Source organism: Euwallacea fornicatus, chromosome 31 (genome assembly GCF_040115645.1).
Source record: "Euwallacea fornicatus isolate EFF26 chromosome 31, ASM4011564v1, whole genome shotgun sequence".
NCBI classification, from domain to species: Eukaryota; Metazoa; Arthropoda; class Insecta; order Coleoptera; family Curculionidae; genus Euwallacea; species Euwallacea fornicatus.
In genome coordinates, this window is record NC_089571.1 from 2,407,529 (window position 1) to 2,432,720 (window position 25,192).

The window sequence follows — 25,192 nt, forward strand, 5'->3', positions numbered from 1 at the left end:
AGTGAGAAAACAAAATGGCGAAGTAGCGTCATGGTGTTGAGGCTGTCGGAGCAAGAAACTGAAATGTAATAATTGAAACTACAAAGATTAAGAACGACCGATACAAAAAAGAAAAGAAGATTATTAAGAAAACGAAAAACAAGAAATGCAGAAAGATATTATCGACACTTCAACGAAATATTGGTAAGCTTCGATGATAACAACTATCGATAGTTTTCCATTTCTACCTCGCGTGCTAAATAAATAAACAAGTACGCCAAATTCATATTGTAGTATAAAGTTCATATATAGTATAAAATAATATAGACAATAAACATTTTCATTATAATTATAAATTTAAGAACCTTCTTTTAAATCTCTGTTTTAATCCTCAAGAATATTGACGAGTTTCAAAGGACAGTCGTAAAGCAAAACAACCTTAGCCTCTCACCAAAGAAGAAATGCCAGCTGCTGTTGAGGATACAGCCCTCAATAATAGTGCAACAGCCTCACATTCCATGGCAAATCAAAATGAGGCTAATGAGCAGGAAAATGAGGCAAAACCTGATAGGAATCAACAGATGCAGAAGGTGTTAAAGGCTTACATTTTACGAGAGAGGGCTCGAAAGAAACAGGAACAGGAGGCTGAAGTAGAGGAGGAAAGGTAAGTAAAACTCTAAATGATACATTTGCCATGTTCGGTAATTTTATGAAGAATACCTATTTCTTCACTAACATCTTTCAATTACTAATATCTAACTCCCAATATTTCTGTCTTATCTTGCCACATAAGTATCCTGCTAAGTATTACAAGATGTATTAATTCATTTAGTCAGACCAAAAATTTCCATGGTTTATTGATATACAAATTTTGAATAGCTCAATAGTGTGTTTTAACTGTTAGTTAAGTTTGATATTAAGATTAAGTTCTATGAGAAATATATACAATAAATACCAGGCAATAGTTGCAATATGTATTGCGGAAGAACCAGAGAAAAGTTTAAGTGGTAAAAGAAGGGAAGCGGCAGTTAGCAATAGCAGAAAAATATAACCAATACTATAGCTATAACTGCAATACCTGGCAAGCAGCTGTTTATTGTATAAAATTTAGATTGGCAATTTACTGTCCATTTATCTGTCAGCGTCAATATTCTGATTCTTTTGTTGATAGCTAGTAATTTAACCAACTTTTTTCTGCAATTATCCATATAGGAAGTGTCATTTCTTTCTATTTAAGATTACGTAAGGAAAGAGAGGCAAGAGAGCAGCAGGATGTAATGACTCTTGGTGAGACTAGAGAACAAATTTCACAACTGGAAGCCAAATTGCAAATGTTTAAGGAAGAAAAACATCAACTGTTTCTTCAACTGAAAAAGGTGCTAAATGAAGATGATAACAGGCGTAGGCAGTTACAGAAAGATGCAAGGTAGGAATTGGCTGATGTTAAAAGTGAAGGGTTAAATTTACATTTCTTTATATAAAAACTCTTCTCTCACGATTTTGGAAAATTTCTTCTCTTTTAAATAAAATGACTTACCCACTCTTTTAAGAATAATGTTATGTATGGAATTATCTCAAGTATAAATATGTGGTTCAAGTGTTAAAAACAGTTTTATATTATTGATATATAAAATTGTCTAAAATATTGCTGCGATAACTTTTATTAAGAGTTTTGTCTGATTTAGTCCCAAGCTACCATTATATCAATTCATACATAGTTTTATTACAGTGAACAGCAAATGGTACAATTCCAACAACTCCAACAAAGCATGATGCCTCACCAAACTCAAGCCCTTTATATACAACAACCGCCCCCAGGAAGGCCTCAAACAATAGCACAACCAGTGCCTGCTCCTTTGCCACCTGCCATCTATAAAACTGCAGTAAAGAGGCCAAGAAGTCCTAGCCCTCCTGCCCAAGTACCTGTTTCCTTGTACCATCAAGGGTATAATGCCTACAAGCCTCCTGCAGTAGCTGGTGCATCTTACCAAGGGACGGCGCAAAGTAAGTTTTTAAACAAAGTTCTCATGTTGAATGTGTTTTGAAATCTTGGTGGTAGTTTAGTCAAGTAATAGTGCTGTAATGTGTTGATCAAACCTGATTATATATTATAGCCAATTGACACTTTGATTTAGTAGTTGAAAATATTCTAGTTGTAGATGATTTTTGTAGAACTAAACCTAATTTTGTTTGCAGAAGATGATGGTAGACGTAACGAATTAGTCCGAGCTGTGTTATGGAACAGTGAGTTTTCATGTTTGATTTTTTGGTTGTTGTTTTCTGCGTTTTTGACGTTTATAGAGGATTCAGTTTTTGCATTTCATCATTGGTGGGTGGTCTCATACGTGCATGTTTTCTTTTTTTGTTTTCATGTAGGGAAGGAATGTTTTAGCCTTTAAATTGCATTATCATGTAATAATATGCATATTGAAGGTTTTGGTTTACAATTTGAAAAAATTCACTATTATTTGATCCATTGAACAGGATCTTGGCTAATTGCACTAGGTTGGTAAGATCTCCTATATGCAATAGAAAATTAGCTGTTATTAGTTAAGCAACAACCAATTTCAACTCCCCGTATTTTACTCCCTCTGTTTTTATCTGAAAAAAAAACTAAATTACATATCGCCGTGATAGAGTTTCATATCATATGTTATTAAAAATATACGAAAAATATCGAAATGATCTTGATTCGAACCTAGATCAATTAGTCTCGAGTATAATAATTAAACGAAATGTGGAAGTTTTGTTGAGGAGGCTCAAAGCAATATCGACAGGTTTATATGCAATTCAAAAAGGCAAGTGTGCTATTGTCTAGTCTCTACTGGTACAGAAAGAGATGGTTTGGTTTTTTAACGAGTTTGGGTGATAGCTTTAAAAAAAAAGATTAAAAAACGGAGTACACGATTTGATACACCTTTTTCCATATTTTGAATCGACAAATATTTAATTAAATTTAGATTTCTTTGTTGGAAATAATTTACTTTAAATCATTATTAATCTTTTTAATTTCATAAAATTGAATCACTACATGGTTCGTGGTACAATCATCCAAAATTGCCAGCGATTTTCAATTGTATTTTGATCAACTGCAAAATTTCTCATTATCTGATAGAAACTCACATGTATATATATTAATTAATTTAATAAAACTTCATTATTTCCTGCAAAAAAAAGAAAGATTTACATAATATTTCCAAGGTAATACACGAAATGTTTTCGGGTGCCCAACTCAAGCTTCTAATCTTCTTGCATTTCATATAGTAACAGCGTTAAACTCCACTCTCTCAATGCTTTTATAGAGGCACCGCAATATTCCAATCAGCCATCAGCCTTCTATCCGGTAGCCCCGCAAGATATATCCATATACTACCCAGGGCTCTCCAGAGATGCGGGTCGACCGGTATACGATCAACAGAGGCCACAAGGCTTCCAAATTGATCATAAAATCCCTACGGAGCATTATAATGCCTTAAGAACAGCATCCAGTCAACACGGACATGTTATACATCCAGGTCCTGGATTGGCTATTAATCCTGCCCAAGCGGCTCCAAAAGGTAAAATGTCAAAATCTAAAAGTGTAAAATTGAAGGCTCTGAGGTATTTTTTCATTACACTCCTTTAATAAGCTACTAAATAAAGAGCTCTTTCCTGTTGATAAAACAATACTCTTTCATTAGATCAATTGGTCTTTGAAATTGTCAATTTTATTTTTTTTTTGCAGCAGCTGGAAGCATAACCGCTGGCTATCCCATAAGATCTCAACCCCAGTACCAGCCAGCAGCTCCTGCTTCCTTATACACCGCTCAATCTCGTCAAATGTATCAGAATTATGCTCCTCCAAGGGAATAACATACTAACAGTAGTGCATAGGATGGGAGTTAAATATTGCATGTAAAGTAAATTTGTACATTTCGTAACTATTTATTGGATTAAGGGTATTCAATTTTGATTTATTCAATCTAACTTTGAAACTGTGATCTATCTAGTTTCATTTTATAACTATATCCATATGTAGGATAACGCACTTTTAAGAACACAGGGAGAACTATTGCAGATATAGAATTCCATATTTTAGCTGAAAGATTATGGAAACTATCGTTAAACAAATAGGCTTTTTCAAAGGTTAAAAGTCGATAGTGTTTATCTTTATACCTATGGGCATAATGCATAATAACGTTAAGAACTGTGAGTAGACAGTAGATAGACAATTTTTTTAATCCTCGAATATTTTGGTTTATCAAATTTCGTATTATTAAATTATAATATTGTTTTTTTCTATTTGCAATACCTTATGCGAATTATGACTTAATAAATTAGAAATTTAGTTTCTCTTGATTAAGAGAACAAACATAATCGGAAGGTACAAATGAATACAACAACTGATTGTCGTCAGTATACAGATGATAATTATACATCCTTAAGGAAGAAGGTAAATATGTAAATGTCGAACGGAAGCGGATGGAGAATGCTGCTCGCCATTTTGAAAAAAAATTGTGAATAAATGAAAATGGGAAATACTAATGAAGCAGAAAATATTATGATCAGTGAAGACAAAGAAATCGATGTTTTATTTATGGTAGAAGTTGTTAAAGTTCCTTCGATAAACGAAACCACGAAAACAACAATTTGGTTTAAGAAAGTGGACTGTATTAAAATTCCCTTATTTTAAGAATGCTATTTGGGTGCTAGACAATAGTGCCCATCAGGCCATATCCAAATGTTCGTTATGGCTGGAAAATACGTCACTTGTCAAAAGAAGCTTTCCAAATTAGACCATTGCCGCGATTTGCAATTTGACAGGTCTGCAGTATTCCCAAAAAAGCGACTTGTATAGGTATTCACCCTGCTTAGGCCAGGGCTTTCTGAGTTCCTGTCTAAATATGACCTGAGCAACTGCCTCACTAGGCACCCACGAAGTAATCCAATTACGCTGGCGGGATTTCTTCCTTGATCGAAAGACCAGACGGACTACCGTCATGAGATAATGGGAATCCAAAGGTGTGAAAGGATATAGAAACTGTCACACGTATAACACTAAGTTTAATCGCAAGCTAATTGATGTACAGAGCTAGCGATTAGATTGTTGGCTATAATGCCCGTCTACAGATTTCGAGTTGCGACGAGATGAGAAACGGTTCTGCTTGCTGCTCCAAGAGGGGTGGTGTTCATTTTTTGAAATACAGGTCTGTGTCTTGGGGTTTTTTCTACTAATTCGTAGAAAAGTCACCACCTTGATGCTTTCGAATAATTTCCTTATCGCTGACACCTTCTAGTTCTTGAGTCACTTGCGCGGGCTGATAAGAGATATTCCATCCTGATTTACTGTTGTCCTTTATTTGGCATTACTTTCGCTATTTTGGAAAGAGGGGAATTAAGTTTCATGTCTGGGATCTCGCGATGTTTCCAATCAACGTTCCATTCTACCATTACGCATCGAGCCCTGAGCATTTTGAGTGTTTGATTATCGTAAATCACCGTGAAGCAGAGAATGGTGTTTTGTAATACAGTTCGAACAGCGTTTTGTGGAAGAACAGTCGGCAGCTAAAAGCCTGCTGCCGAGACAGTTGTTACACAACCTCTTGGAATTTACAATAGAATGTCTATCTACATTGTATAACGCCATGAATAAATCCTGTATGCCGTTTCGTTACAGCAAGTACAGAGAGGTGATGCTAATAGAGGTAAGGAACTGGCGAGTCGTTCTTTGGTACCATTTGCGTGCAGTGTGATGCCGGACTTCGTTCCCGGCTGAGATTCGGAACTTGATAAATTCTGGAGGATGGCGTATCTTCTTTCGAGAAACTCAAACAGGTCATTAACTGTGGGAAGTTGAGTTAAATCCCTTTCTTGCTCAAATGCGCGATGGGTACCGAAATCCAGCTTCTGTTGCAAGTGATAAACGAGTATAAAAGTTTCTCGCTGATCGGTGGTAATTTTGAGATTTTTGAATGCCTCTAGCGTTCCCTTGAAATATGTTACCAACTTCTTTAGTTTTCGTGCAGTACATTTCTTTAACGTGGGCGTTGAGAACAAAGCATACAAATATGAGTTAGCGATTTGAGTGGAATTTTCGTAGCACTGCTCGAGAATAGCATAAGCGTTTTCGAAATTGTCGTTTGTGACTTCCAGAGAATCAATCAATTTGAGAGACTCATCCCTTACGAATGATTTGAGATAAAACAGTTTCTGAACGTTTGCCAGCGAAGCGTTACCACAAGCGTTTGAAAAGAATGTTTACTCAGTGGAATCCCCCTTAAAGATCAGAATGGAGATTTTTGGTAAACGAATACCGGTGTATGGCCTGGAATTGTGTAGAGCTGGAGCTTCCGTACGCAAATTGGACAATGAACACCGAACTGATTGGTTTTCGAAAGTTCCCTCGGTGCATGTCTCGATTTACGCCAAAATTTAGAGAAACTTGTCTTCCCACTCAAACCTACCTCTCGTATCAGCAATATTACTATCCTGAACCGTAAGATCCTCAATTGTGTCCTGAACCGTCGTGTACGCTCAAACGCGTCTTTGATTCTGTACCTGCGGACTTTGAAGGGACCAACATCGCTCTCGGAATGTTTACTCATCGAAAATATATTTATTTTATTCTGGACCTTCACCCAGCCCTGCATACCTTCCAATGAAATATATCACCTTTACTCCGCTAAGATTTCTTTCTGATAGTTTAATTTGTCAAAAAAATCTCATAACATATGCATGTCTTTAAGTAAGAATGTATTTGAACAGAAGATTTACGGTCTGTGAGAAATGGTATAAATATGGAATTTTTTGCACCAATTTCTGCTTCGAGAGGTAAAATTCCAAACTTAACCTTAAGTGAGGGGAAACCTAAAAGTTACTGACCTGGTTAAGTTGTAATTTATAATGTAGGCAGAAACTTTAGGGTGGTATTGCCATAATTACTTCAACTCACTATTTAAAAAATAGTTTGTTGATTTAATCATGAAATTATTTCCACAGACGCAATGAAACACAAGAGTAAAAAAAACAATAAAGACAAAATCTATAGATATGGAAAAAAATCTATTGAATTTTTTATTTACAAAAATCTCATTAATTAAAAATGTCAGTATTCCTAAAACAACATTCTTAACTACTTCTTTTACATATGAATCTACGTGCTTCCGATGTCACTACGTATTATTTAATAAAGTATCAATGATTACATAATTAAAATAGGTACCTACCTTTGTTTTATCATTCAATGTTAATAATTAAAAATTTCAACATTCTTTTCTACAGTGTGCCCCCACATAGGCGTTACAACTCTTGCAAAAGATAAAAACAAAATCTTTTTGGTGAAAATGCCTTTTATTTGGCACATACGATAAAGTCATTAAGATTAATAAAAAATTAATATTAAAGGTAGTCATTGAATTATTCGGAATCAAAATCAAGACTCCTACTCTGTATTTCAAAATCCTCGGCCGTTTATGACCTCTTACATATTCTTTTAGACCTGTAAAATAAAACGCTCGAAATCAAATCAAGGTTTGCAAAGAATTTTGAGAATTGCCGTAGAGGACTAAATGTTGATTTTAAACAACTTTTCTTTATAATTATTTTTTTCGTATTTACCACAGAAAAGGCACTACACAAAAATAGGTTTTTCAAAAATTTCCCATATACTTTATTTTAAAAAGCAGAAGACATAGTGGAAATTATTATTTAGCCAAGGAGGGCTAAAAAGGGAATCTTAATTCAAGATTTCTATATTTTCAAGTTCAACTAGTGAAAGAGTCGTTTTGCTTATACTGGAACACACTGCATATACTTATAAAAATCAGACACGATTTTACATCAGTAAGTAATTCAGCATTTTCCTATCTTAGAATTTAGTTCGTTCAAGTATTAGTGCTAAAGTAGGTACATCTCAAGTAAATGTACTTGTGCCATGAAGAATGCTTGTGTCGTAGTTGAATGTTTTTGACAATGTTCTCTGTCAATTTAGTAGATTTTGAAACCTCTAAAGGATATTGGTTTTCTAATAACAATGTGGATTCAGTTACGACGATCACTAGCTCACAGTGTATTGAGGAGATAAAGCAATGAATTCATTATCCTTAGAACTCACCTCTCTATTGAGGTTTGAGATTTATTTGAAAATTAACTAGAATGCAAAATTTAAACGAATTTTCTATTCTATATTACAAGTGATAGAAGTGTGCATATAAACGCGAATTTAATCGGAGTTTTTCAAATTTCTTCTGGGTACCTACTTCGTCTAAAATGGCATTTCGTATTTATGTAGTACAGCCGGGCCTTACAGATTTCTTCTTAACTCCGAAATAATGCATTTTACATTAACACATATTCTGTGTGCTTCTATTCACTATTCTAATTATATAAAAAAAACTTAATATACTTTATAAATCACCTGATAGGTACCTAATCTTTTACTTCTGCTACGTTCTAAACTTATTTCTTCGTGGTCACTTCCACGAATACAAACACATTATGCCTATATACAGGAAATGCATACCTAAAACTAGATATGATTAATGTTGCAAATTCTCATTTCAACGGGCAAAACAAACTTTCAAGCTATAATGTAACTCTGTCATTTTTAAAGCAAAATTCAATTTACAGCAAAATGAGTGAACCTTTTGAAGTAGCACTTTGCTTTGTCTTTGTACGTTTGTACCTACACAAATCTCGTGTAACATTAACAACAGCTACCCTACGTTTTGTTCGATTTGAGACGCAAGAGGACAAAGGATTGAATTTACAAAAGAACTTGTTTTATATACAGTTTTCCAACTAATTTGTTTTCTAGTTCTATGTGGTTTTACAAAAATACTATCAGGTATTTTCGATAATAAAAATATAGAATTTTTAAAAAAGCGATTTGCGCATTCACCATAAACTAATGTGGAGTTTATAGTAAATCGTTTTTTATGTTCTTATCTACTTATTAATCTAAGAACATTCATAATTACAAATAAGAATACAACGATTTTACAACTGGTTATTTGAATGCTGTTTGTTTTTCCAAGGTTTTAGCTGATGTAATTCCGTTTCCAACATGTAGTCATCCTCTGTTTCAGACGGTTTCGGAGCTACAGCCGATACAGAGATGTAGGCTGTAGGGGTTTTCTTTAGATGAGTTGGTTTTCCTAGAGAAAAATGTTATGTAGAATGGTCTGCCCAGATCTATTGAATTTTACGTTGTCAATCATATAAAGTCATAAGAAGTTATCCAATTTTTGCCGGTCAAAGAAGAAATATTTGTGTACATATGTACCTATAAGGTCATCCAACGAAAACTTGATCTTCTTTAATATCGGCAAATAAGGGCTGTTCGGAAAGTTTCCAAAATACGTCAAAACCGTTTTTCATGGTGACCAATTATTGTATAAAACTCAATCATAAAGCAGTCAGCCAGTTCGAATTTTTGAGAGGGTAGCTGTGACACGCATAAAGGCAAAGTTTGAGGGTTGGATTTTATATAAATATTGATCACCGTCAAAAACGGTTTTTATGTATTTTTGTAATTTTCCAAAAACTCCTTATTTTTGAAAATTAAGAGGGACTCAAGTTTTTGTTGATGACCCTGTTGCACATGCGTATAAAAATTGCATGCAAAATTAAAAATTAGAAAATAAAGATGGCAATACCATGATAATGGTGTCTCACGCTAGAGCTTCTAGATATACTAGGGGACTTAACAAACACCAATTTTAAATTCCACTAAGAAAAATGCTCTTCACACCTGTAACTTTATGATATGCAAAATTCTTCTGATATGCCGATTTTTCACTATAAGAATGTGCTTCAGGTTTTGTACTCGACGTAGGATAATCATCTTCAATCTCATCAAATGTAGGCCATTTCATGGTTGCAGAGTCCATAAAAGATTGCTTCCTCCATTTGGTTTGTTGTAATTTTTCTTCTTCGGATTTGCGTTGCAATTCCGTGTTGGAATGTGGAGAATTAATGTCGGATTGTTGTTGCTGTTGCTGCTGATATAAAATATGTTGAGAGCTGCTTATGTCTTGGTCCAGATTTGCTGAAACAATAGTAAACATCTGAGACGAAAATACTTTAAGTAGAAAGAGAGAGAATAATAGGTACCTGAAAGTTTCCGTGTTCAGGTTACAAATAGAATAGGAGTATTAGCTCCGGTTAATTTAGAGTTAGGCAAAATTTGCAAAATTGGTTTTGCAAATTTAGCAAAAGCAAAAATTCTAGCATGAAAAAAGTTGATATTAGTACCTCGATCAAGAAGACTTTCAGGTTTATTTTCGCAGATTTTTTTAATTGAATGAAGCTTCAAAGAAAAATTATGTTTGGAAAAAAGAGAGTTAGTTTCAGTTAATTCAAGATTAAAACTGAACTAATAGAAGACTGTTTCAGCTGATTTTCAATCAGAACAAAATTTGAAAATATGGAAAACATGAGCTGGTAGCGGAGAGCAAGTTGAGCTGATAAATATCTAAAGCAGCAACTTGTCCTTAGGATTCCACTCTCCAGAATATTTATGGTGTTGAAAATCTTAAGAGAGAAATTAGTTTGGAAGGATATTAGTTCAGGAGTGAAGAATACTTTGCATTCTACTCCTGCGAGATTTGTAATGGGAAAAAAATTTGAAGACACGAAAATCAACATCGATGGAATTTGCTATAAAACTGTTATAGTTTCAGTTCAAAAACCTCTACGAATCCCTTAGTTGTAGAAATTTTTGATAAAATTAAAAATGTTCTTAATTGATTCAGGATTGAAGAAGTCATTCGGGTGTATTTTTGCAGATTTAATTAAGCAAGATTTCAATTTGTTGAAATATTCGGGATAATATTGCTGGGAGCTGATGGCAGATCCTCGCAGCAAAAACTTCTTTTTTCTTTTCTTCGGAAAATATATAAAACCGATATTTAAAAGATTAGGTAGATAAATTTATTTCGATTCAAGTGTCTCCTATTAGTCCTTCACTAATTCTTTTTTAACCTTTTCCAAAGCAAACAAAATTTATATTAACTTTTTTGTATATGTTATTGTATATTATATTATATGATTTTATAGCTAGGAAAAATCTCTGGCACACAATTCAGGTCTTCTGTGCGTTTCATGATTATACATGGTAAAATTAAAGCATTTACTTTTTTGTTTAGTTAGTGACATCAATTACTAAGTCTTAGTAAGATGGTGTAAACATCTTACTCAACAACACTACCGTTATAACAACCACAGCCACTATTCCCAATGCACTCAAAATATACTGAAAACTGGAATAACACGGAAAACACTGGCGAACCAAGAATCTCTCTTCAGAATTTGATTTCAAAGGACTTAAAGCGCAATGAATAAAATGACCATTTTCTTTAAATTTCTCTTTCTCTATAAGACCAATCGATTCCATTTTGATGCCAACTCAATTAAATTCGCTTGGCAAATTGAGATAATAAAATACTTCCCACACTTCCTACTAATTACCTATTCTATTCAATATAGAGAGGTTGAGGTTACTGGGTCAAAACATTTAAAATTTAAATTTTACTTATGTAAAATTAGTCACTAACTGTCTAAAGGCCATGATACTCTTTTAGTTTATGAACCTTATTCTTTAATTAATTGAATGATTTGAGTACTTTATTAATATGCATAGGTTACTAACGTGAGAATATAATGTAAGTTATAAAGAACCTGTACAATAGATACTCGGTATACACTAAATTATTATCAACACGATTTTCTTTTAATCCCGCAGTTTTCCAAAATATTTTCTCCCATTTGGCTTTTTCTCAGTTTCTCAATACAAAATTGTCTCAAACATAGTGTATCTATCACTAGTGTATCCAAGATCAGTAGCGTACTACTATCTTTTAAGATCCAGCAATTTTTCTATTTTTTTAAATTATTGTGCTAAATGATATGAGTAGCTTTTAAAAATTCTCTTTTAGGTTTATATCACGTAGAGAATTTCAGATGGCTGAAAGAGGGTTTCTAAAAGTAATAAAAAATAATAAAAATCCAGTTGTCTCGATGTAATGTTTTTGGTAAATTATCGGGAGCAAAAGAAAGTGTTAAATGTGTACGGGCTATTATAAATTCAATGCATTACCATTGTCATCTCGGTATATACAAATGACAGAAAATTAGTTATATAAAAGTAAAGTTTCGCAGTTTTTTGCATGATACTTGTTAAAAAGAAATGTAAAATTATCCAATTACTTCCAGAGAAATCTGGAAAAAAAAATTTTCCACGACTTTACTATTAAGTATTTTGCAAACCAAGAGCACTACCTCAAAGCATTTTTTTACGTTTTTTAAGAAACCAATTCTATTTTTCAGTTACAACATTTCGTTTTTTAAATACCGTTATCAATTTCATTTTTTTTAATACAGACTTGGATTTTTTATTTTATCAAACAGTATATTTTCACTTACCAAAGGTTTTTTTTTAATCACATCTGCCAGAAAATTATACGGTCTAGGAAATATTTTAAGTTTACTCTAATGCATATTCATTATTTAAATATTTTCCTTCCAAATTTATTTCCTTTCAAAAATTAAAATTTTGGTTTCAGCTAACAAACTCCAGCGGCGATCAATGCGGGCCTTAAATATGAAATCAAGCTTTTTGGATCCAAAGTTTTTGGACTATTATTACGAGTAAAAGGAGGAAGATGGATGAGTTATATATCGTTTGATACTTTAAAGGTTCGTAAGCGAATAGTAAATATTAATTAAACAACAAGCGTGTCCCAATTTTTTTGTTGCTCATCAATTCTCCAAAAATTGTTTTTCGATTTTTGACATGAAAATTCGTCCGGTATGTCGATTGTTTTTACTGTGCTTAGATGCTTATTTATTATATTATAGAGGCTTTCTAGAACCTTCAGTTATTTAAAAATTCCAGTAATTTTCCTATTTTCCGCCCACTTCATTTGTTACCTGTTTATTGCTTATGAAATGGGTGTTCTTTAAGCCCTTTTTTATTTTTACAGCTCTTAACGAGAAGCTTGCTGCGTCCCTTCTTTATGAATGCCTATGTAGTGATCACAAAGCTGCAGATGGCGGCACTACATACTTACTCAAAATTTTGTGAATTTGATTCCAATGTTCGGGATACGTAACTATCTTCGCTAGTAGATCCAGCAACAGCTTTGTGGCCTCTGGAGAGCTACCTTCAGTTTTCTGAAATGAAAAAGAGGTGAATATATAAATAATTTATTAAAACATAAATTTGTTTATTAGAATTTTTAAGTTAATAAGTTTCAGTCATCTGATTGTCTGGACAATTCCGGTAATAATTCCCCTAAATTAATCCTTGTTTGCCAAACTGTTTTTAAATAAGCTTATTTTCCTTAAAAACTCTTGCAGCAGCAAAAGCGATTACAAGTTTTACGGCGCTCCACTGTTGGGTTGTTGTGGCAAATTCCGCAATTTCACTAAAGATTTATCAGACTAATTTAGGCCAGTATATTCAGGACCTTACCCACATCTGCACAACTTCGTTAGTCCATAATAATAGTCGAAATTTGCTTTGTGCAATTTAAAAAATTGCATTTCTCCTAGCAAACATACCTGCTTGCACTAAGCAAACATTTCTTCTATGACATGCCTTAGGGCTGTAACACATTCCATCATCATTAGCAAATTCCTGTGTTAAAACGGAATTGCCGTAGTTAAAACATGGCTTCCCGCTTTGAGCATTATAAAATTCCGCACTTTGACTTTATAATGAATTCATATTAAAAGGAACGACACAATGAAGTTTTGCATAATTAATTTTTATTAAGCTTTTGTGTCTTGTATAAATTAGAATTGTACGAAGAAAAGGGAGAGGGAGTTGAAAAATTCAAGGGGTAATTTAGTGGAATGTCCCCTTAAATTTTTACAGTTCCTGCAATGGAGGAAGTTTTTGATGACGCAGTATTATATGGAGGTAATCTAGTTTCTACACGTATAATGCTGAATAATAATCACGCATCCCTGAAGATTTACGGTCGCCCCAAACTTGCTACCACCCAAAACAAAACTTTGTTTGGACCATATAACTCCAAGATAATTCGAATTTAGCAACTAAATCAAGCTTTTCCAGTGCAATATATATTTCCGAAACTTCATACCACGAGCAAATTCGTGCACGCCGGACCATAAACCAAGTTACGCCTAAATTATGAGACGGCATCGTGATATATACACGAGGAACGTAAATTCTGCCCAATCAAATCAGGCCCTCATAAATATTTTCCTCGCTCTGTATGTGGACTAGAGTGACAGTGATAATTACGCTTTATTACCTTTGCTACTGACAGGCATGATGGACTGGCAGTGGGTTTAAAGTGTCTATCTACTGGAGATATTTGAAATTTTGGACTGGTTAAACTTGGATTGGAGAAGATTTATGAGCTAAATGACAATTTCCTGAGGCTTTTCAATGTCGTTCATGGATAACCCGAGAAGTTAGTCCGAGGTCATATCTTCTAATTTTTGGAAATAGAGCTTTTCCTGGAAGTGACATGAGACATGAGTATTACGTTCCTTGGGTTCGAAAAAATGGCGCTTACAGGGTCAAATGGGAGTTAGCGGGTTTGTAATCTTATCATGCAACGTGTCAAATGGAAGTCGAACCACCCTCGATATTTCAGCCGTAAAGAAAATATGTAAATATGCAAAAATACGTGGATTTTATTTCCAAGAGGGACAATCTTCAAGCCCGTTTTCTATTAATGGATATACTCTCTAGCGGAGGTGAAAAGAATCATTAAAATTTTAAAAGGGGATGGGGATTTACTTATACGTCATTTAAAAGGTCTTTCAATTATCTCTCCAAACGTGCCTGTTTTTTCATTGAAAGGTGTTGGAAAAAGCATGTCCAAACTGCAAACCAACTTGGGCACCAACTGTATAGTAAAAAATTGTTTGTTAATGTTTCAAGTGTTCAACATTGTGTTCGTCAGTTTCTAAACAGTAATAAAGCATGTTTTCAAACTCCACTCTAACATTTATAAAAACTTCTATTTCAATTTCCCTACAAGCAGCCGTAATGGTTCTCTTCAATTTTTCCCAACCTCGAGGTTGGGTTTTATAAACAACAGATTCAAAATGTTTTCAGAGAAAAAAGTCCGGAGGTGTTAAATCGGGCGATCGCGATGGCTTTTCAATCGATCTTTCTCGACCAATTCTTTGTTTCAGTAGTCTTTGTGGTACGCCACCTCGCGTTCTAAAATTAATTTTTTTTTGTGCAATTCAAGGACTTTTTGTTTCTCGCATTTTTTTAACTACTTTCGACCTGTTAAATAAAAAAAAACCCTCAATTTTAACCGAATTTTTCCCCTATAAGGAAACTTAGATGAATATGGACGTGTGAAGGTGGACATGTGGATACAATTCTAATCCATAAAAAAAAATCGTGGAATGCTTGCTCTTTTCCAGGAATGCGAGGATTGCTCGCAAACAATTCAAGATACAAAAAATGCTAAACACAAAAAAGTTTCTAAATTGAACATGGAATTTAAATTTATTATTGCGTACTAGCTATTGTGAGCATGAACTAATCAATTTGAAACATTCCTTCAGTATGAATAGTTTTGTCTGTTATTCGTTTCGAATGGGTAAAGTGAACAATCTAAAAGCAAACGGGAAAGCTTATTTGTTTTTTTCATTCTTTGATAATTAAAAGTAGTTAAACCAAGTCGAGGAAAATGTACAAATAAGAATGTACTCTATCTGCAAAGGTTTTACGAAGTAAATAAGTGTTTTTAATAATGTTAGTGAAATTTTAAGACTAGATTAATAAATTATTATATATTCTTAACTTTTTTTTGAAAAATTTGACTAATTTGGGTCTCAACTGCTCTAGATATGCTTCCCAAACAGCCTTTCCCATCTAACTCTTACTTGTCCCTGCAAGATGATAGTAGGTCCCGGAAAACACGACAGTCCTGGATTGGACAGTGACTGTCGTCGAAATAAGTACCGCCCTGTTGGAAATTTGTGGTAAAATTGAAAATTTCTCGAAGCGATGTTTATTATTTTCATTAATAGATCGATCGTCAGAAGATTTCTGAAACTTTATATATTCAATTTGAAGAACTTTAATTTCGAGACCTTTTGAAAGTCGTAAAAATCAGTATTGACGTAAGTCCATAAGCAGAGAACTAAAAGTAACAGAGCAATCCGCATAAAGCAGACACAGAGCAGTCCCGTCCCTTTGGAAATGTTCGGGAAGGTTTCAAATCTATTGAGATTATGTGTATTGCTCTAGTTGACAGAGATGGATCCTGTATTGGCTTTGGATAAATCCATTGACGCTCTGGAACCTTAAAGAGGTAATTTGGACAACCTTTTAATGCAACTTCGGATTCCCAATAGATGGGGGCGCAAATTTGAAAAATGGTTAAAATCGGGCTGCCTTCCCCCATGGAAATTTTTAGTAAAATTTAGAATCTTGTGAGGTGATGCTATGATCGACGGATAAAAACCGTATGTCCAACGCCAGCCCTCGCTGCGGTTAAGAAGGTACTCAGTCAAACTGTAGCTGAATGTCCTCTTAACATACCAACAAGTCTATTAGTGGTATATGAGTCTAAGTGTCGCAGCCGAATCTCTGGCCTTAACTGAAGAGCAAACATGATAAGAAAATATCTTGAAGCATAAGGCGTAACAGGTTTCTAGGGATCAAATTAGAGTATGCTCCAAGAAAAAAATCAAAGTAAAGTATGGATGTGCCAAAGAGATGGTCAATCCTGGAAGTTCCTCACTCGTGGTTGACGATCTGTATAGTTTGATTTTATGGTTCCTAGTCTGAATTTTTCACTACTGCAACTTTGGTACCCTTCAACACAATTCTTGTTCTCTCGGTTGTTTGAAGCTTTGTTCGACGAAGTTTGGAAATTTAACAGAAAATCGTATTGATTTCTGTTTAATTCCTTCGTCTGTGGCAGTTTGAAATAGTTAAATATAATTTTCAGCATTTGTTTTTACTTATTTAATACAGTTAGCGAAGTTGCATCATTGCATGCCGTGTTTGCTGAATTGGTATGGTTTTTAAGTTTCGACGCAAGTCCCGCTTTTCTGTTAGCCCGGTATTCTTAAACGCAATTGTCGTTGTATTTTGCATTATGGTTTTTCAGTAAAGCTTTCCTTCGGTTAATTTTGCAGTTCTATAGATAGCGAAGCGGCAAAATTTATTTCCGCTCAAATTCGAATTGAGCTTATTATACAGGGTAGGGTTTTCAAAGTTTTAACGAAAATATATGGAAAATTGCGCCGGTGATGGAAAAATCCATAAATACGTTTACTATAATATCAAAGATCATTCGAGGTATGAAGAACTCACTACCCCCCACCAAATGCGCCCCGCCCACCTTAAGTCATTATTTTGCATAGCACGGACGTGGTTGTGGCATATCGTCGGAAAGCATTTTCAATAAGTTTTCTAATGGTCTTAAAGTTTCTGGGATTCCGTCTCCGAATGTATCTGATAATGCCTAAAATGCAAAATTCATGAGCAAGACAACTAGGCGTAGAATTAAACGGTTTTCCGTCAGAAATAAGTAATGGAACTGATAATTAATTCAAAGTTTGATTGGAATTCAATCAAGGCGTTCAATTTACCATTCAGCATTCATAATTTTTTATAATTAATTTTTGAAATATTATCCATTATCTTCCATGCAAGCTTACCAACGATATTCACATTTTCGATGCACGTTATTATCGAAGAATTAATTATGATGCTTAATGTAAAAAATTAGGTATTTTTCTATTATCGATATTTATGACTGTTTTTCTACTCAGTGAATCGTCGAATTCTGTTTATTATCTGAGTTTCAGTTCGTGCGTCTTCTCGCGAATGTTCAATCGATATTTGGTTTAATTTATTGCGGAACGGGTTGAAATCGTTTTTATTTATGGCGGTGAGGAACGTTGTTTTTTACAAGCTACAGAAATATTTTGCCACCGACATTACGGAAGGAACATCAATCTTACCTACGTTGGGAAATTAATATTATACAAAAATTTCAAGAAATCGGTTCGGTGACCGAGAAAAAAACGATTCAACCTAGGGCATTAGCCGAGCTTGCTGAAATCGAAGTTCTGGGACAATTTGCACAAAATCCGTCGTTTACTGTCCTTCAGATGTCCGTTTTAACTGGACTATCGACAACATCGCTACAAAAAGTTCTAAAGTTCTATGAATTTCCTCCATGTAAAATTTAACATGATCAGTAATTGAATTAAGATGATTCAGACCGATTAATTGAATATTGCGACGTGATGCGTGCTCTGATTACCAATCAGCCCCGACTTTTGCCAAAGGTCTACTTCAGTGGAGGCTGCACATTTTACTTGAATCATTTAATAAACAAAAATGTGGAATGTGGAGTTATTCAGACCCTCACGTCACGACAGATGGAAACGCTCAATATTCATAAAAACTAAATGTTTTGGCCGGGATTCTCGGTGACGCTGTCATAGACCCTTTTTTTTTGTTGACGGTAATTTCAATGGTGAAATCTAACGTGACCTTTTAGAAAGTACTATGGAACTATTGATTATTCATTAACTGGAGATTCGGCAGGACGAAAATGGCAAATTACAGCTGGACGAAAATTCAATAAGATATCAACACAATGGAGCACCGCCACATTTTGTTTTACCCGTTAGATAGTGGTTGGATAACAATTACCCCGTAAATTGGATTGAAAGGAAAGGGGCGATAGAAGAATGGTCCCCTAGGTTTACCGATCTCGCGCCCTTGGATTTGTTTTCATGGGGGTACTTGAAATCTGCAGCGTTCAAAACCCAATTAGAAATTATTGAAGAGTTAAACTAGCGAATTATAACTGAGGGTCGTGAAATTCCTAGGGATAATTTTGTTTACGTGCATCGATAATGTGAAAATAACGTACAATATTTCAAACACTTATTATAAAAATACTATTAATATCGGGCAAATCTTACGCTTTAACGTAATTTCAATAAATCTTTGAATTAACCATCAGGTCTATTACTCATTCCTGGTTGAAAACCATTTAATTCGACGCCTCGGTGTCTTGCCGATACATTTTGCATTTCAGGCGTTATCGGATGCATTTGGGGGTGGAATTTCAAAAACTTTGATACCGCCCAAAAGCTTATTGAAAATGCTTTCCAATAATATGTCGCAACCATGCTCTCGCCGTTAGAAAACGAACGTCTTAGAGTGGCCGGGGAGAATTTAGTAGAGGGTAGTGAGTTCATCATATCCCCAATGATCTTCCTCCGTCATATCATGGTGAACGCGTTTTTGGATTTTTCCAATGCTGGCTTAAATGTCAATTTTTTGGCATTTGTACTTAAAAAAAAACTCCTGTACGTCTTTTGTACCACATTGAATTGAAACCCAACTCTTTCCATAAGATCGAGTTATAAAGGAAACCCTACTCTGTTTATTCAGCCTGAAATGGCAGTTTGGATGAAAACACATTAAGTATCCGAGAACGAGGAAATGGGTAGTTTAAAGAGATCTCAGGTAAGTTCTGCCTCTATAAATATTATGTCAAGCGAAAAACAATAAACCTTAACGGGTTTTGCACATAAAATCCTATTATTCAACCAACCAGATCAAATTCCTCAACACTGACAACAAAAACATACTACAAATCCGAACTCTCCAGAGGCAAGATAAGAAAGCTTTTAAGTCAATATCGTATATCGTTTCAATTGGGAGAAATAAATTGGGTGAAGTTGATGAATAGCTCGAATTCGATTCAATACCAAGTTATAAAAATGCTTTTCGTTGCCTCGTGAATTTTATTGTTTTTAAAGCCAGAAAAACCAAAATATTTAATAAAAACGACGTGTATGCTGAACATGTTACATGACTCATTGCAAAACAACAGATGTCCTTAACTATCAGCTTCCTCGGGTAAGTATATAAGATTTTCTTTGATGCATTCTGAATGGTAAGTCTGTTTGTTGTCACGAATAACAGCTTTTCCTAAAGTCCATAAATCTCTTTTCCTTTTAAGGCTATCCTGACGTTTTATTTAGGAAGGCAACTAGTGAAAATAGGATTGTTGAAAAATGGATGGATTCGCGATACTGCATCAGTTCGCCTGGTGAGAACTTTATCCTTTCAGACAAATAGAGAGATATATCAAAAGATCTTCTTGGATTTTTATTGTTAAATTGAAGGATGGACTTACTGGTCGAAAATACGGAAGATTATAGTAACCACGATAGGAAAGGAAGAGAGATTTCGGACCGGTCGACGAGGTCATATGTCTAATAAGTGCTTTAAATTTCTGAGCTCTTTTCTTAGTTTATTTTCAGTTTTTGCAGGCCAGAATATCTGTCAAAGGAGACATCGATATATTCAAAATTGCATCGGCTAAACTTCGTTTATAAATGTGTTTATCAGAAGTTTCCCCCTTTCAAGCCGCAACATTTCCCCTTTTTAAGAAGATAAACATGTTTTCAAAGTAAATATCGGAGACACAAAAAATACGTTAAGCAACAGCGAGACTGGAAATACGTATTTTTAAGTCAGCAAGATTGTATCTTTCAAATTGACGTCGAATAAATTGGCAAAACTTTGGGAACTATGCAGCTGCGAATTGAACAAACTTTCGGTTATTAAAAAGTTTCTTCGGGCAATACTCGGCGTAGTTAATTTCCCCTTTCTATCTAGACTGCAATAAACCAGCTTAAAGTATTGTTTTGTGTATGGAAGTCCAAATTAAATGCTCTGTTGCGAAATCTAATGCCGAAGAAGTAATAAATTTGTCTTCTTTAGCATCTGCAATAAATCCAAGGAAATATGAAATGGAACTCTGATATAAGTGCAATTGCCGCCATCCATTTAAGTGCAAAATTTCGAAGGGGAATTTATTTTATCAAAAGAAAACCAATTTTCATTGCTCTTAAAGATGTTCCAATCAGAGGGTAATATTACCCACCGAAGTTGGTCTTATGGACCTAATTTAAACGAAAATAGTATAAGGTACAAGTTCCATAAGATCGCTCTGGTGAATAGCCGTGTGCAATTGTTGAGGACTTTAGGTTATTGTTTTTGGACAGTTTGTTTAGTTAATTTCCTTATACTTTTATCCTTTAAGTTACGCCCATGTATATCGACACTTATTCTAAGAATGCCAGCTGGATGCCACCCCACAGTGCCCATCAAGCTATATTGAAGGATTCTTTATGGCTGGGAAATACGTTCTTATCAAAAAAAGCTTTCTAAGTGGGACTGTTGCTGCGATCTGCGATATTCCCAAAAAAACGGCTCGTAGAGGCGTCCGCCAGATGGCCGCGATTTATGACGTCCGGCGCAGTCGTAGTCCGCAAGGGCTCTTGGTGGTGGGGCGTCCCTGGTTGGAGCTTCTGGGGTTCAGCACTTCGGAATGAATGAAATACTTTTGGCCTTTTTTTCTCCTCTTCTGGGAACGGTGTCGGCTCCGCACGTGTGACCGAAAACAGTTCGTAATTCTCCCAACTAAGCAAACTGCCGCTTCACATAGAGACCAACAATTCTTGTCACTATTAAAATAAGTTAAATTTAATTCAGTCCACTTTCGTAAACCAAATTGTTGCTTTCGTGGTTTCGTTTGTCGAGGAAACCTTAACAAATGTTACCGATAGATTTTCGGGTTAAGAATCGTGAATCTTGTGCTATTTTTCCCTTCAGTAGAGTTCGATAGTTTTATAACAAATATCGGGCATTGAGCGTCGAAAAATAATGCCGATTTACTATAAAAACCAATGTCCAGTGAGGTTTCTTTTGGCAAACGCAGGGGGTTCAAATTAATTTAACAAATAGAAAACATTAAATTTCTTCAAAAAGTAATTATTTAACGAAATTTTAGAGGCATTGGCAACTATTAACGACACAAAGGTTTACTAGCAAACATAGTTTTTATCTTTTCCAGTGGCGTGCCTAACCCATTTAGGGAATCTTTTTTCAGAAAAGGTAGTACGCTATTGGCTTTTGCGAAGATAAAAATTATTCTTGAGTTTCTTCTTCAAGAGAGGAAAAATAGTCTTTCTTGAACATCTTTCGCCCAAACCACCATTTCCAATAAAAAATTTTTTTATGATTTTAACGCACGTCGGGTTTGCTCACGTATTAATGATAACGTGATAGTTACATAAATGGATGCTTACTTAATAACCACTTTTCTTTACTCTTAAAAAAGTGTGGTGAACCGTTTCCTTTTTCTTTCAAAATTTTCAGTAAAGTGTTGGTGCCATTACGTTCTAATTATTAATTTGGCATTAAGACTATTTAAAATTTTTGACTTGAAAACGGTGGGCTGGCTGAAAAAAATCTCAAAGGAGCCAAATTCTCCGGAATTGGATGAGGAATTCAAGAATAATTTTCTTTTCAGAAAAGCTACTGGCGTACCACTTTTTCTGAAAAGAAAATCCACTAAGTGGGAGGCACGCATGTCGTTAGAAACGCTGAAAAAAAATTCTCAGCAAAATATATGCATCGTTTGTAATCGTTAACACCTCTGAAATTTCGTTGAGCAAGTCGCAGTTTCGAAGTCACGGCAGCACGGTAAAGCTGTCGTTTCCATTGGAAAATCTTGATTAATTAAAATATTTAATTACAATCGTATGTATTGCTTCTAAATTTCAATATTAACCAACAGTTCTGTCGCTAACAAATCCCATACTCCCTATAATACCAACTCCAACATAGAGGGGTCGGAATTTAATGTCTCCAGTGGTTTCAGTTGTGTTCAGTTTGTAAATGGATAGTTCTGTCAACTGGGTAAAGCGCAATGTCAAGAAATTATTTCGAACTTTCCCGACAAAGTTTTAACTTGAAAGTGAAGACTGATTAGTTGTGTGTCCATTGTTCTTTCGGTGTTCCTAGTTGTAGAGTTTCCATGCTAATTATAACTTTGTGAAATGGATTGGTGAGCATGTGGCAGAAATATAAAATAAACCGTATGCATGTTTCTACGAAGAATGAAACTTGACTTGAAGCCGGCCAAACACAATCTTGGGTGCTGGCACGATGCGACGCCCAAAAATTACAAGTGAAGCTCGAAATTTAAACGAATAAAAATTTTTCATTTTTACTTTTTGTTGTTCCTTTTATCCTACATTTTTTTTTAAATTATGATTTATCCCCGATGCCGCATCTATGCAGAGCGGACTCTTTTCAACCATAACGAGGATTTTTTGTTGTCCCTGAGTAATAAAGTTTACGTGGGGAATTCCCGGCAATGTTCCTTGCCGGACCATGAATCGTGACTTTAGTTGATTTCGACAAGGCACGATAGTCCAATTCTCGCGTTGAGCTTTAAGGCGGTAGTTACTTTAAGGGTCGATTATGGCCTTCTAAAAAAGGTGCGTAAATGAGCACCCTACCCTAAGCGTTAGTATTAAAGGATTGAGAAGTTTGTATGCGGAGCTTGTTTTGAACTACATTTTTTCATGTAAACCTTCTCTGACTCCGTAACTTAGGTCCCGGGTTCAATCGTTAAATCAGTGCTAAGTGTCGATCTTTTGTTTATTGCATTATCACAATTGTTTAAGTAAACGATTTGGTGCAGTATTTCTTGAGTTCATTGTCCAGGAGGAACATAACCGCGACCACCTAAAACCATTAGCGAATGCGGTACCCGGACGAACGTCCGACATTTTTCTTTTTCACTTTGAATTGTATTCAGGTTTTTTGTTCAAATTTTCTATCTTTTCATTTGATTCATTTGTTGACTATTGCCGTTATTGTTTTTGTTTTTTGAGAATAACGCCTCACGTGCCAGCAAGGGTTGTTGCTGAATTGCGTAGTGTCCACAGCTAAAACTAGATCAGTCGTGTACTGGCCAGCGAAAAAAAAGATCACTTAAGGGGGGAAATGCATCTAGGAAATTTTTTTAAACATTTTTTAATTACAGGAAAATGCCTCTAGAGTATTCTAGAAAAGCTGTGAAACTAATTTTGGATTTGCTTCTGTATTATCTCTCGTTAACAGTGTTACGGTGTCAAATCGGTCGGAGTGCGCAGGTGGTGGAGACGCTCGGGCCGGAAGAATACAACGACCCACTTCCTCTTCATCTACTCCTCCTTTAGATATTCTTAAATGGAAGGAAATCTGCTATTGGGTCACTCGCCGGTCACCTTCAATCAACTCTTCTAACTATTTTCGATGTTTGTCGTTTTTTTTACAGAAACCGTCCATTTAATTCGAGGTGCATCCATAATTGTCGCTTTATCAGAATCATATTCGCGAAATTTCAATACCTACCTATTCAGAACATTTCTATCAACATAGTCATCATCGTAAACCGCTTTCGAACGACGAAAAATATCTGTAGGATTAACATTTTCAGCTGTTAAAAATTCGATGACCGCTCGCTGCTTTAACCGCATTGACATGTCAGCCATCCTGCACTTTATATTAACGGCGATAAAAAATTAATCGGTAAATGAATTTCAAAGCAATTTCGCAGATTTATAGAGGAGAACTCTAACTGTGATTTGAAATCAAGCGCAACTCGATAGTACGTATTTCCGTGTAACTCATTAGTGTGTAAAATTTATCAGCCGAGCCTCGCATTAATTTGAAGTCGTTTAGCGTATGTGTAGTCCTCACGGTACGCCCATGGACACCACCATCTCTTTGGTAATGCCCGGAATGCCTAGAGTTCAGCATCCATCATCCGCAGATGGGGCTAAGTTTATGTACAAGACTTCCAATAATTCCCTTTGTCGGACGTCGAATTTAGCTATAATTTACGTACCGCTAAGTTGGCATAATTCTAGCGATCCAACGAAGGACCCATCGGCCATTCGTCTAGGTGCTACACTTCGACGCTATAGAAAGCCCAAAAGTCGCCATAGATCTCCGTGTCAGAGTACGTCTATGGGCATTGACCCTCATCATATGGTTATGATTCCAAATTTGTGTTGACTAATTTTTTATTGCTGTTGTACTGATTACTTTTATATATAAGTTTTATTTTCCTTTTTTATTTTGCGTCATTATCTATTGTTACAACCTGATAATGAATCAAAGAGGGGGACATGATTATTTTTTATTGCATCTCACAGAAAATATTTTTAATAGGAGGAAAACCGAATTCTCGAATTTGAGCTCTTTGGAGTTGCGCCAAAGTGATCTACTAAGCCGCTCTTTTCTTATTATTTACTATTACAAGACAGCTATAAAAATATATCTTTACATATCTTATTTTTATATGTGCCATAAATAAAGCAGAAATACTTTCAAACGCAAAGTGCAAAC

The 25,192-nt window shown here is 35.0% G+C and overlaps 2 protein-coding genes across 6 annotated transcripts in view; one reads left to right on the top strand and one right to left on the bottom strand.

Annotated features, from left to right (window-relative positions):
* LOC136348116 (G protein pathway suppressor 2) lies at positions 1–4,541 on the top strand. 3 transcript variants are annotated; one of them, XM_066298712.1, is made up of 7 exons: positions 1–183; positions 376–643; positions 1,217–1,405; positions 1,709–1,983; positions 2,176–2,223; positions 3,282–3,536; positions 3,704–4,541. In XM_066298712.1, exons 2-7 carry the CDS (start codon positions 441–443, stop codon positions 3,829–3,831), a joined length of 1,098 nt encoding a protein of 365 aa, XP_066154809.1. In that variant the 5' UTR covers positions 1–183; positions 376–440; the 3' UTR covers positions 3,832–4,541. The 3 variants fall into 3 exon arrangements, with proteins under 3 accessions (XP_066154809.1, XP_066154811.1, XP_066154810.1); XM_066298714.1 differs by lacking the exon at positions 2,176–2,223; XM_066298713.1 differs by lacking the exon at positions 1–183 and having other exon boundaries at positions 230–643.
* A 2,460-nt stretch (positions 4,542–7,001) lies between these two features.
* LOC136348117 (uncharacterized) overlaps positions 7,002–25,192 on the bottom strand; it is a 140,139-nt gene continuing 121,948 nt past the window's right edge. For all 3 annotated transcript variants that reach the window (XM_066298717.1, XM_066298716.1, XM_066298718.1), the window contains 3 exons: positions 13,029–13,131; positions 9,710–10,006; positions 7,002–9,113 (listed from right to left, as the gene is read on the bottom strand). In XM_066298717.1, the coding sequence (XP_066154814.1) occupies positions 8,956–9,113; positions 9,710–10,006; positions 13,029–13,131 (558 nt within the window). In that variant the 3' untranslated portion in view covers positions 7,002–8,955. The remainder of the gene's footprint in view (positions 9,114–9,709; positions 10,007–13,028; positions 13,132–25,192) is intronic.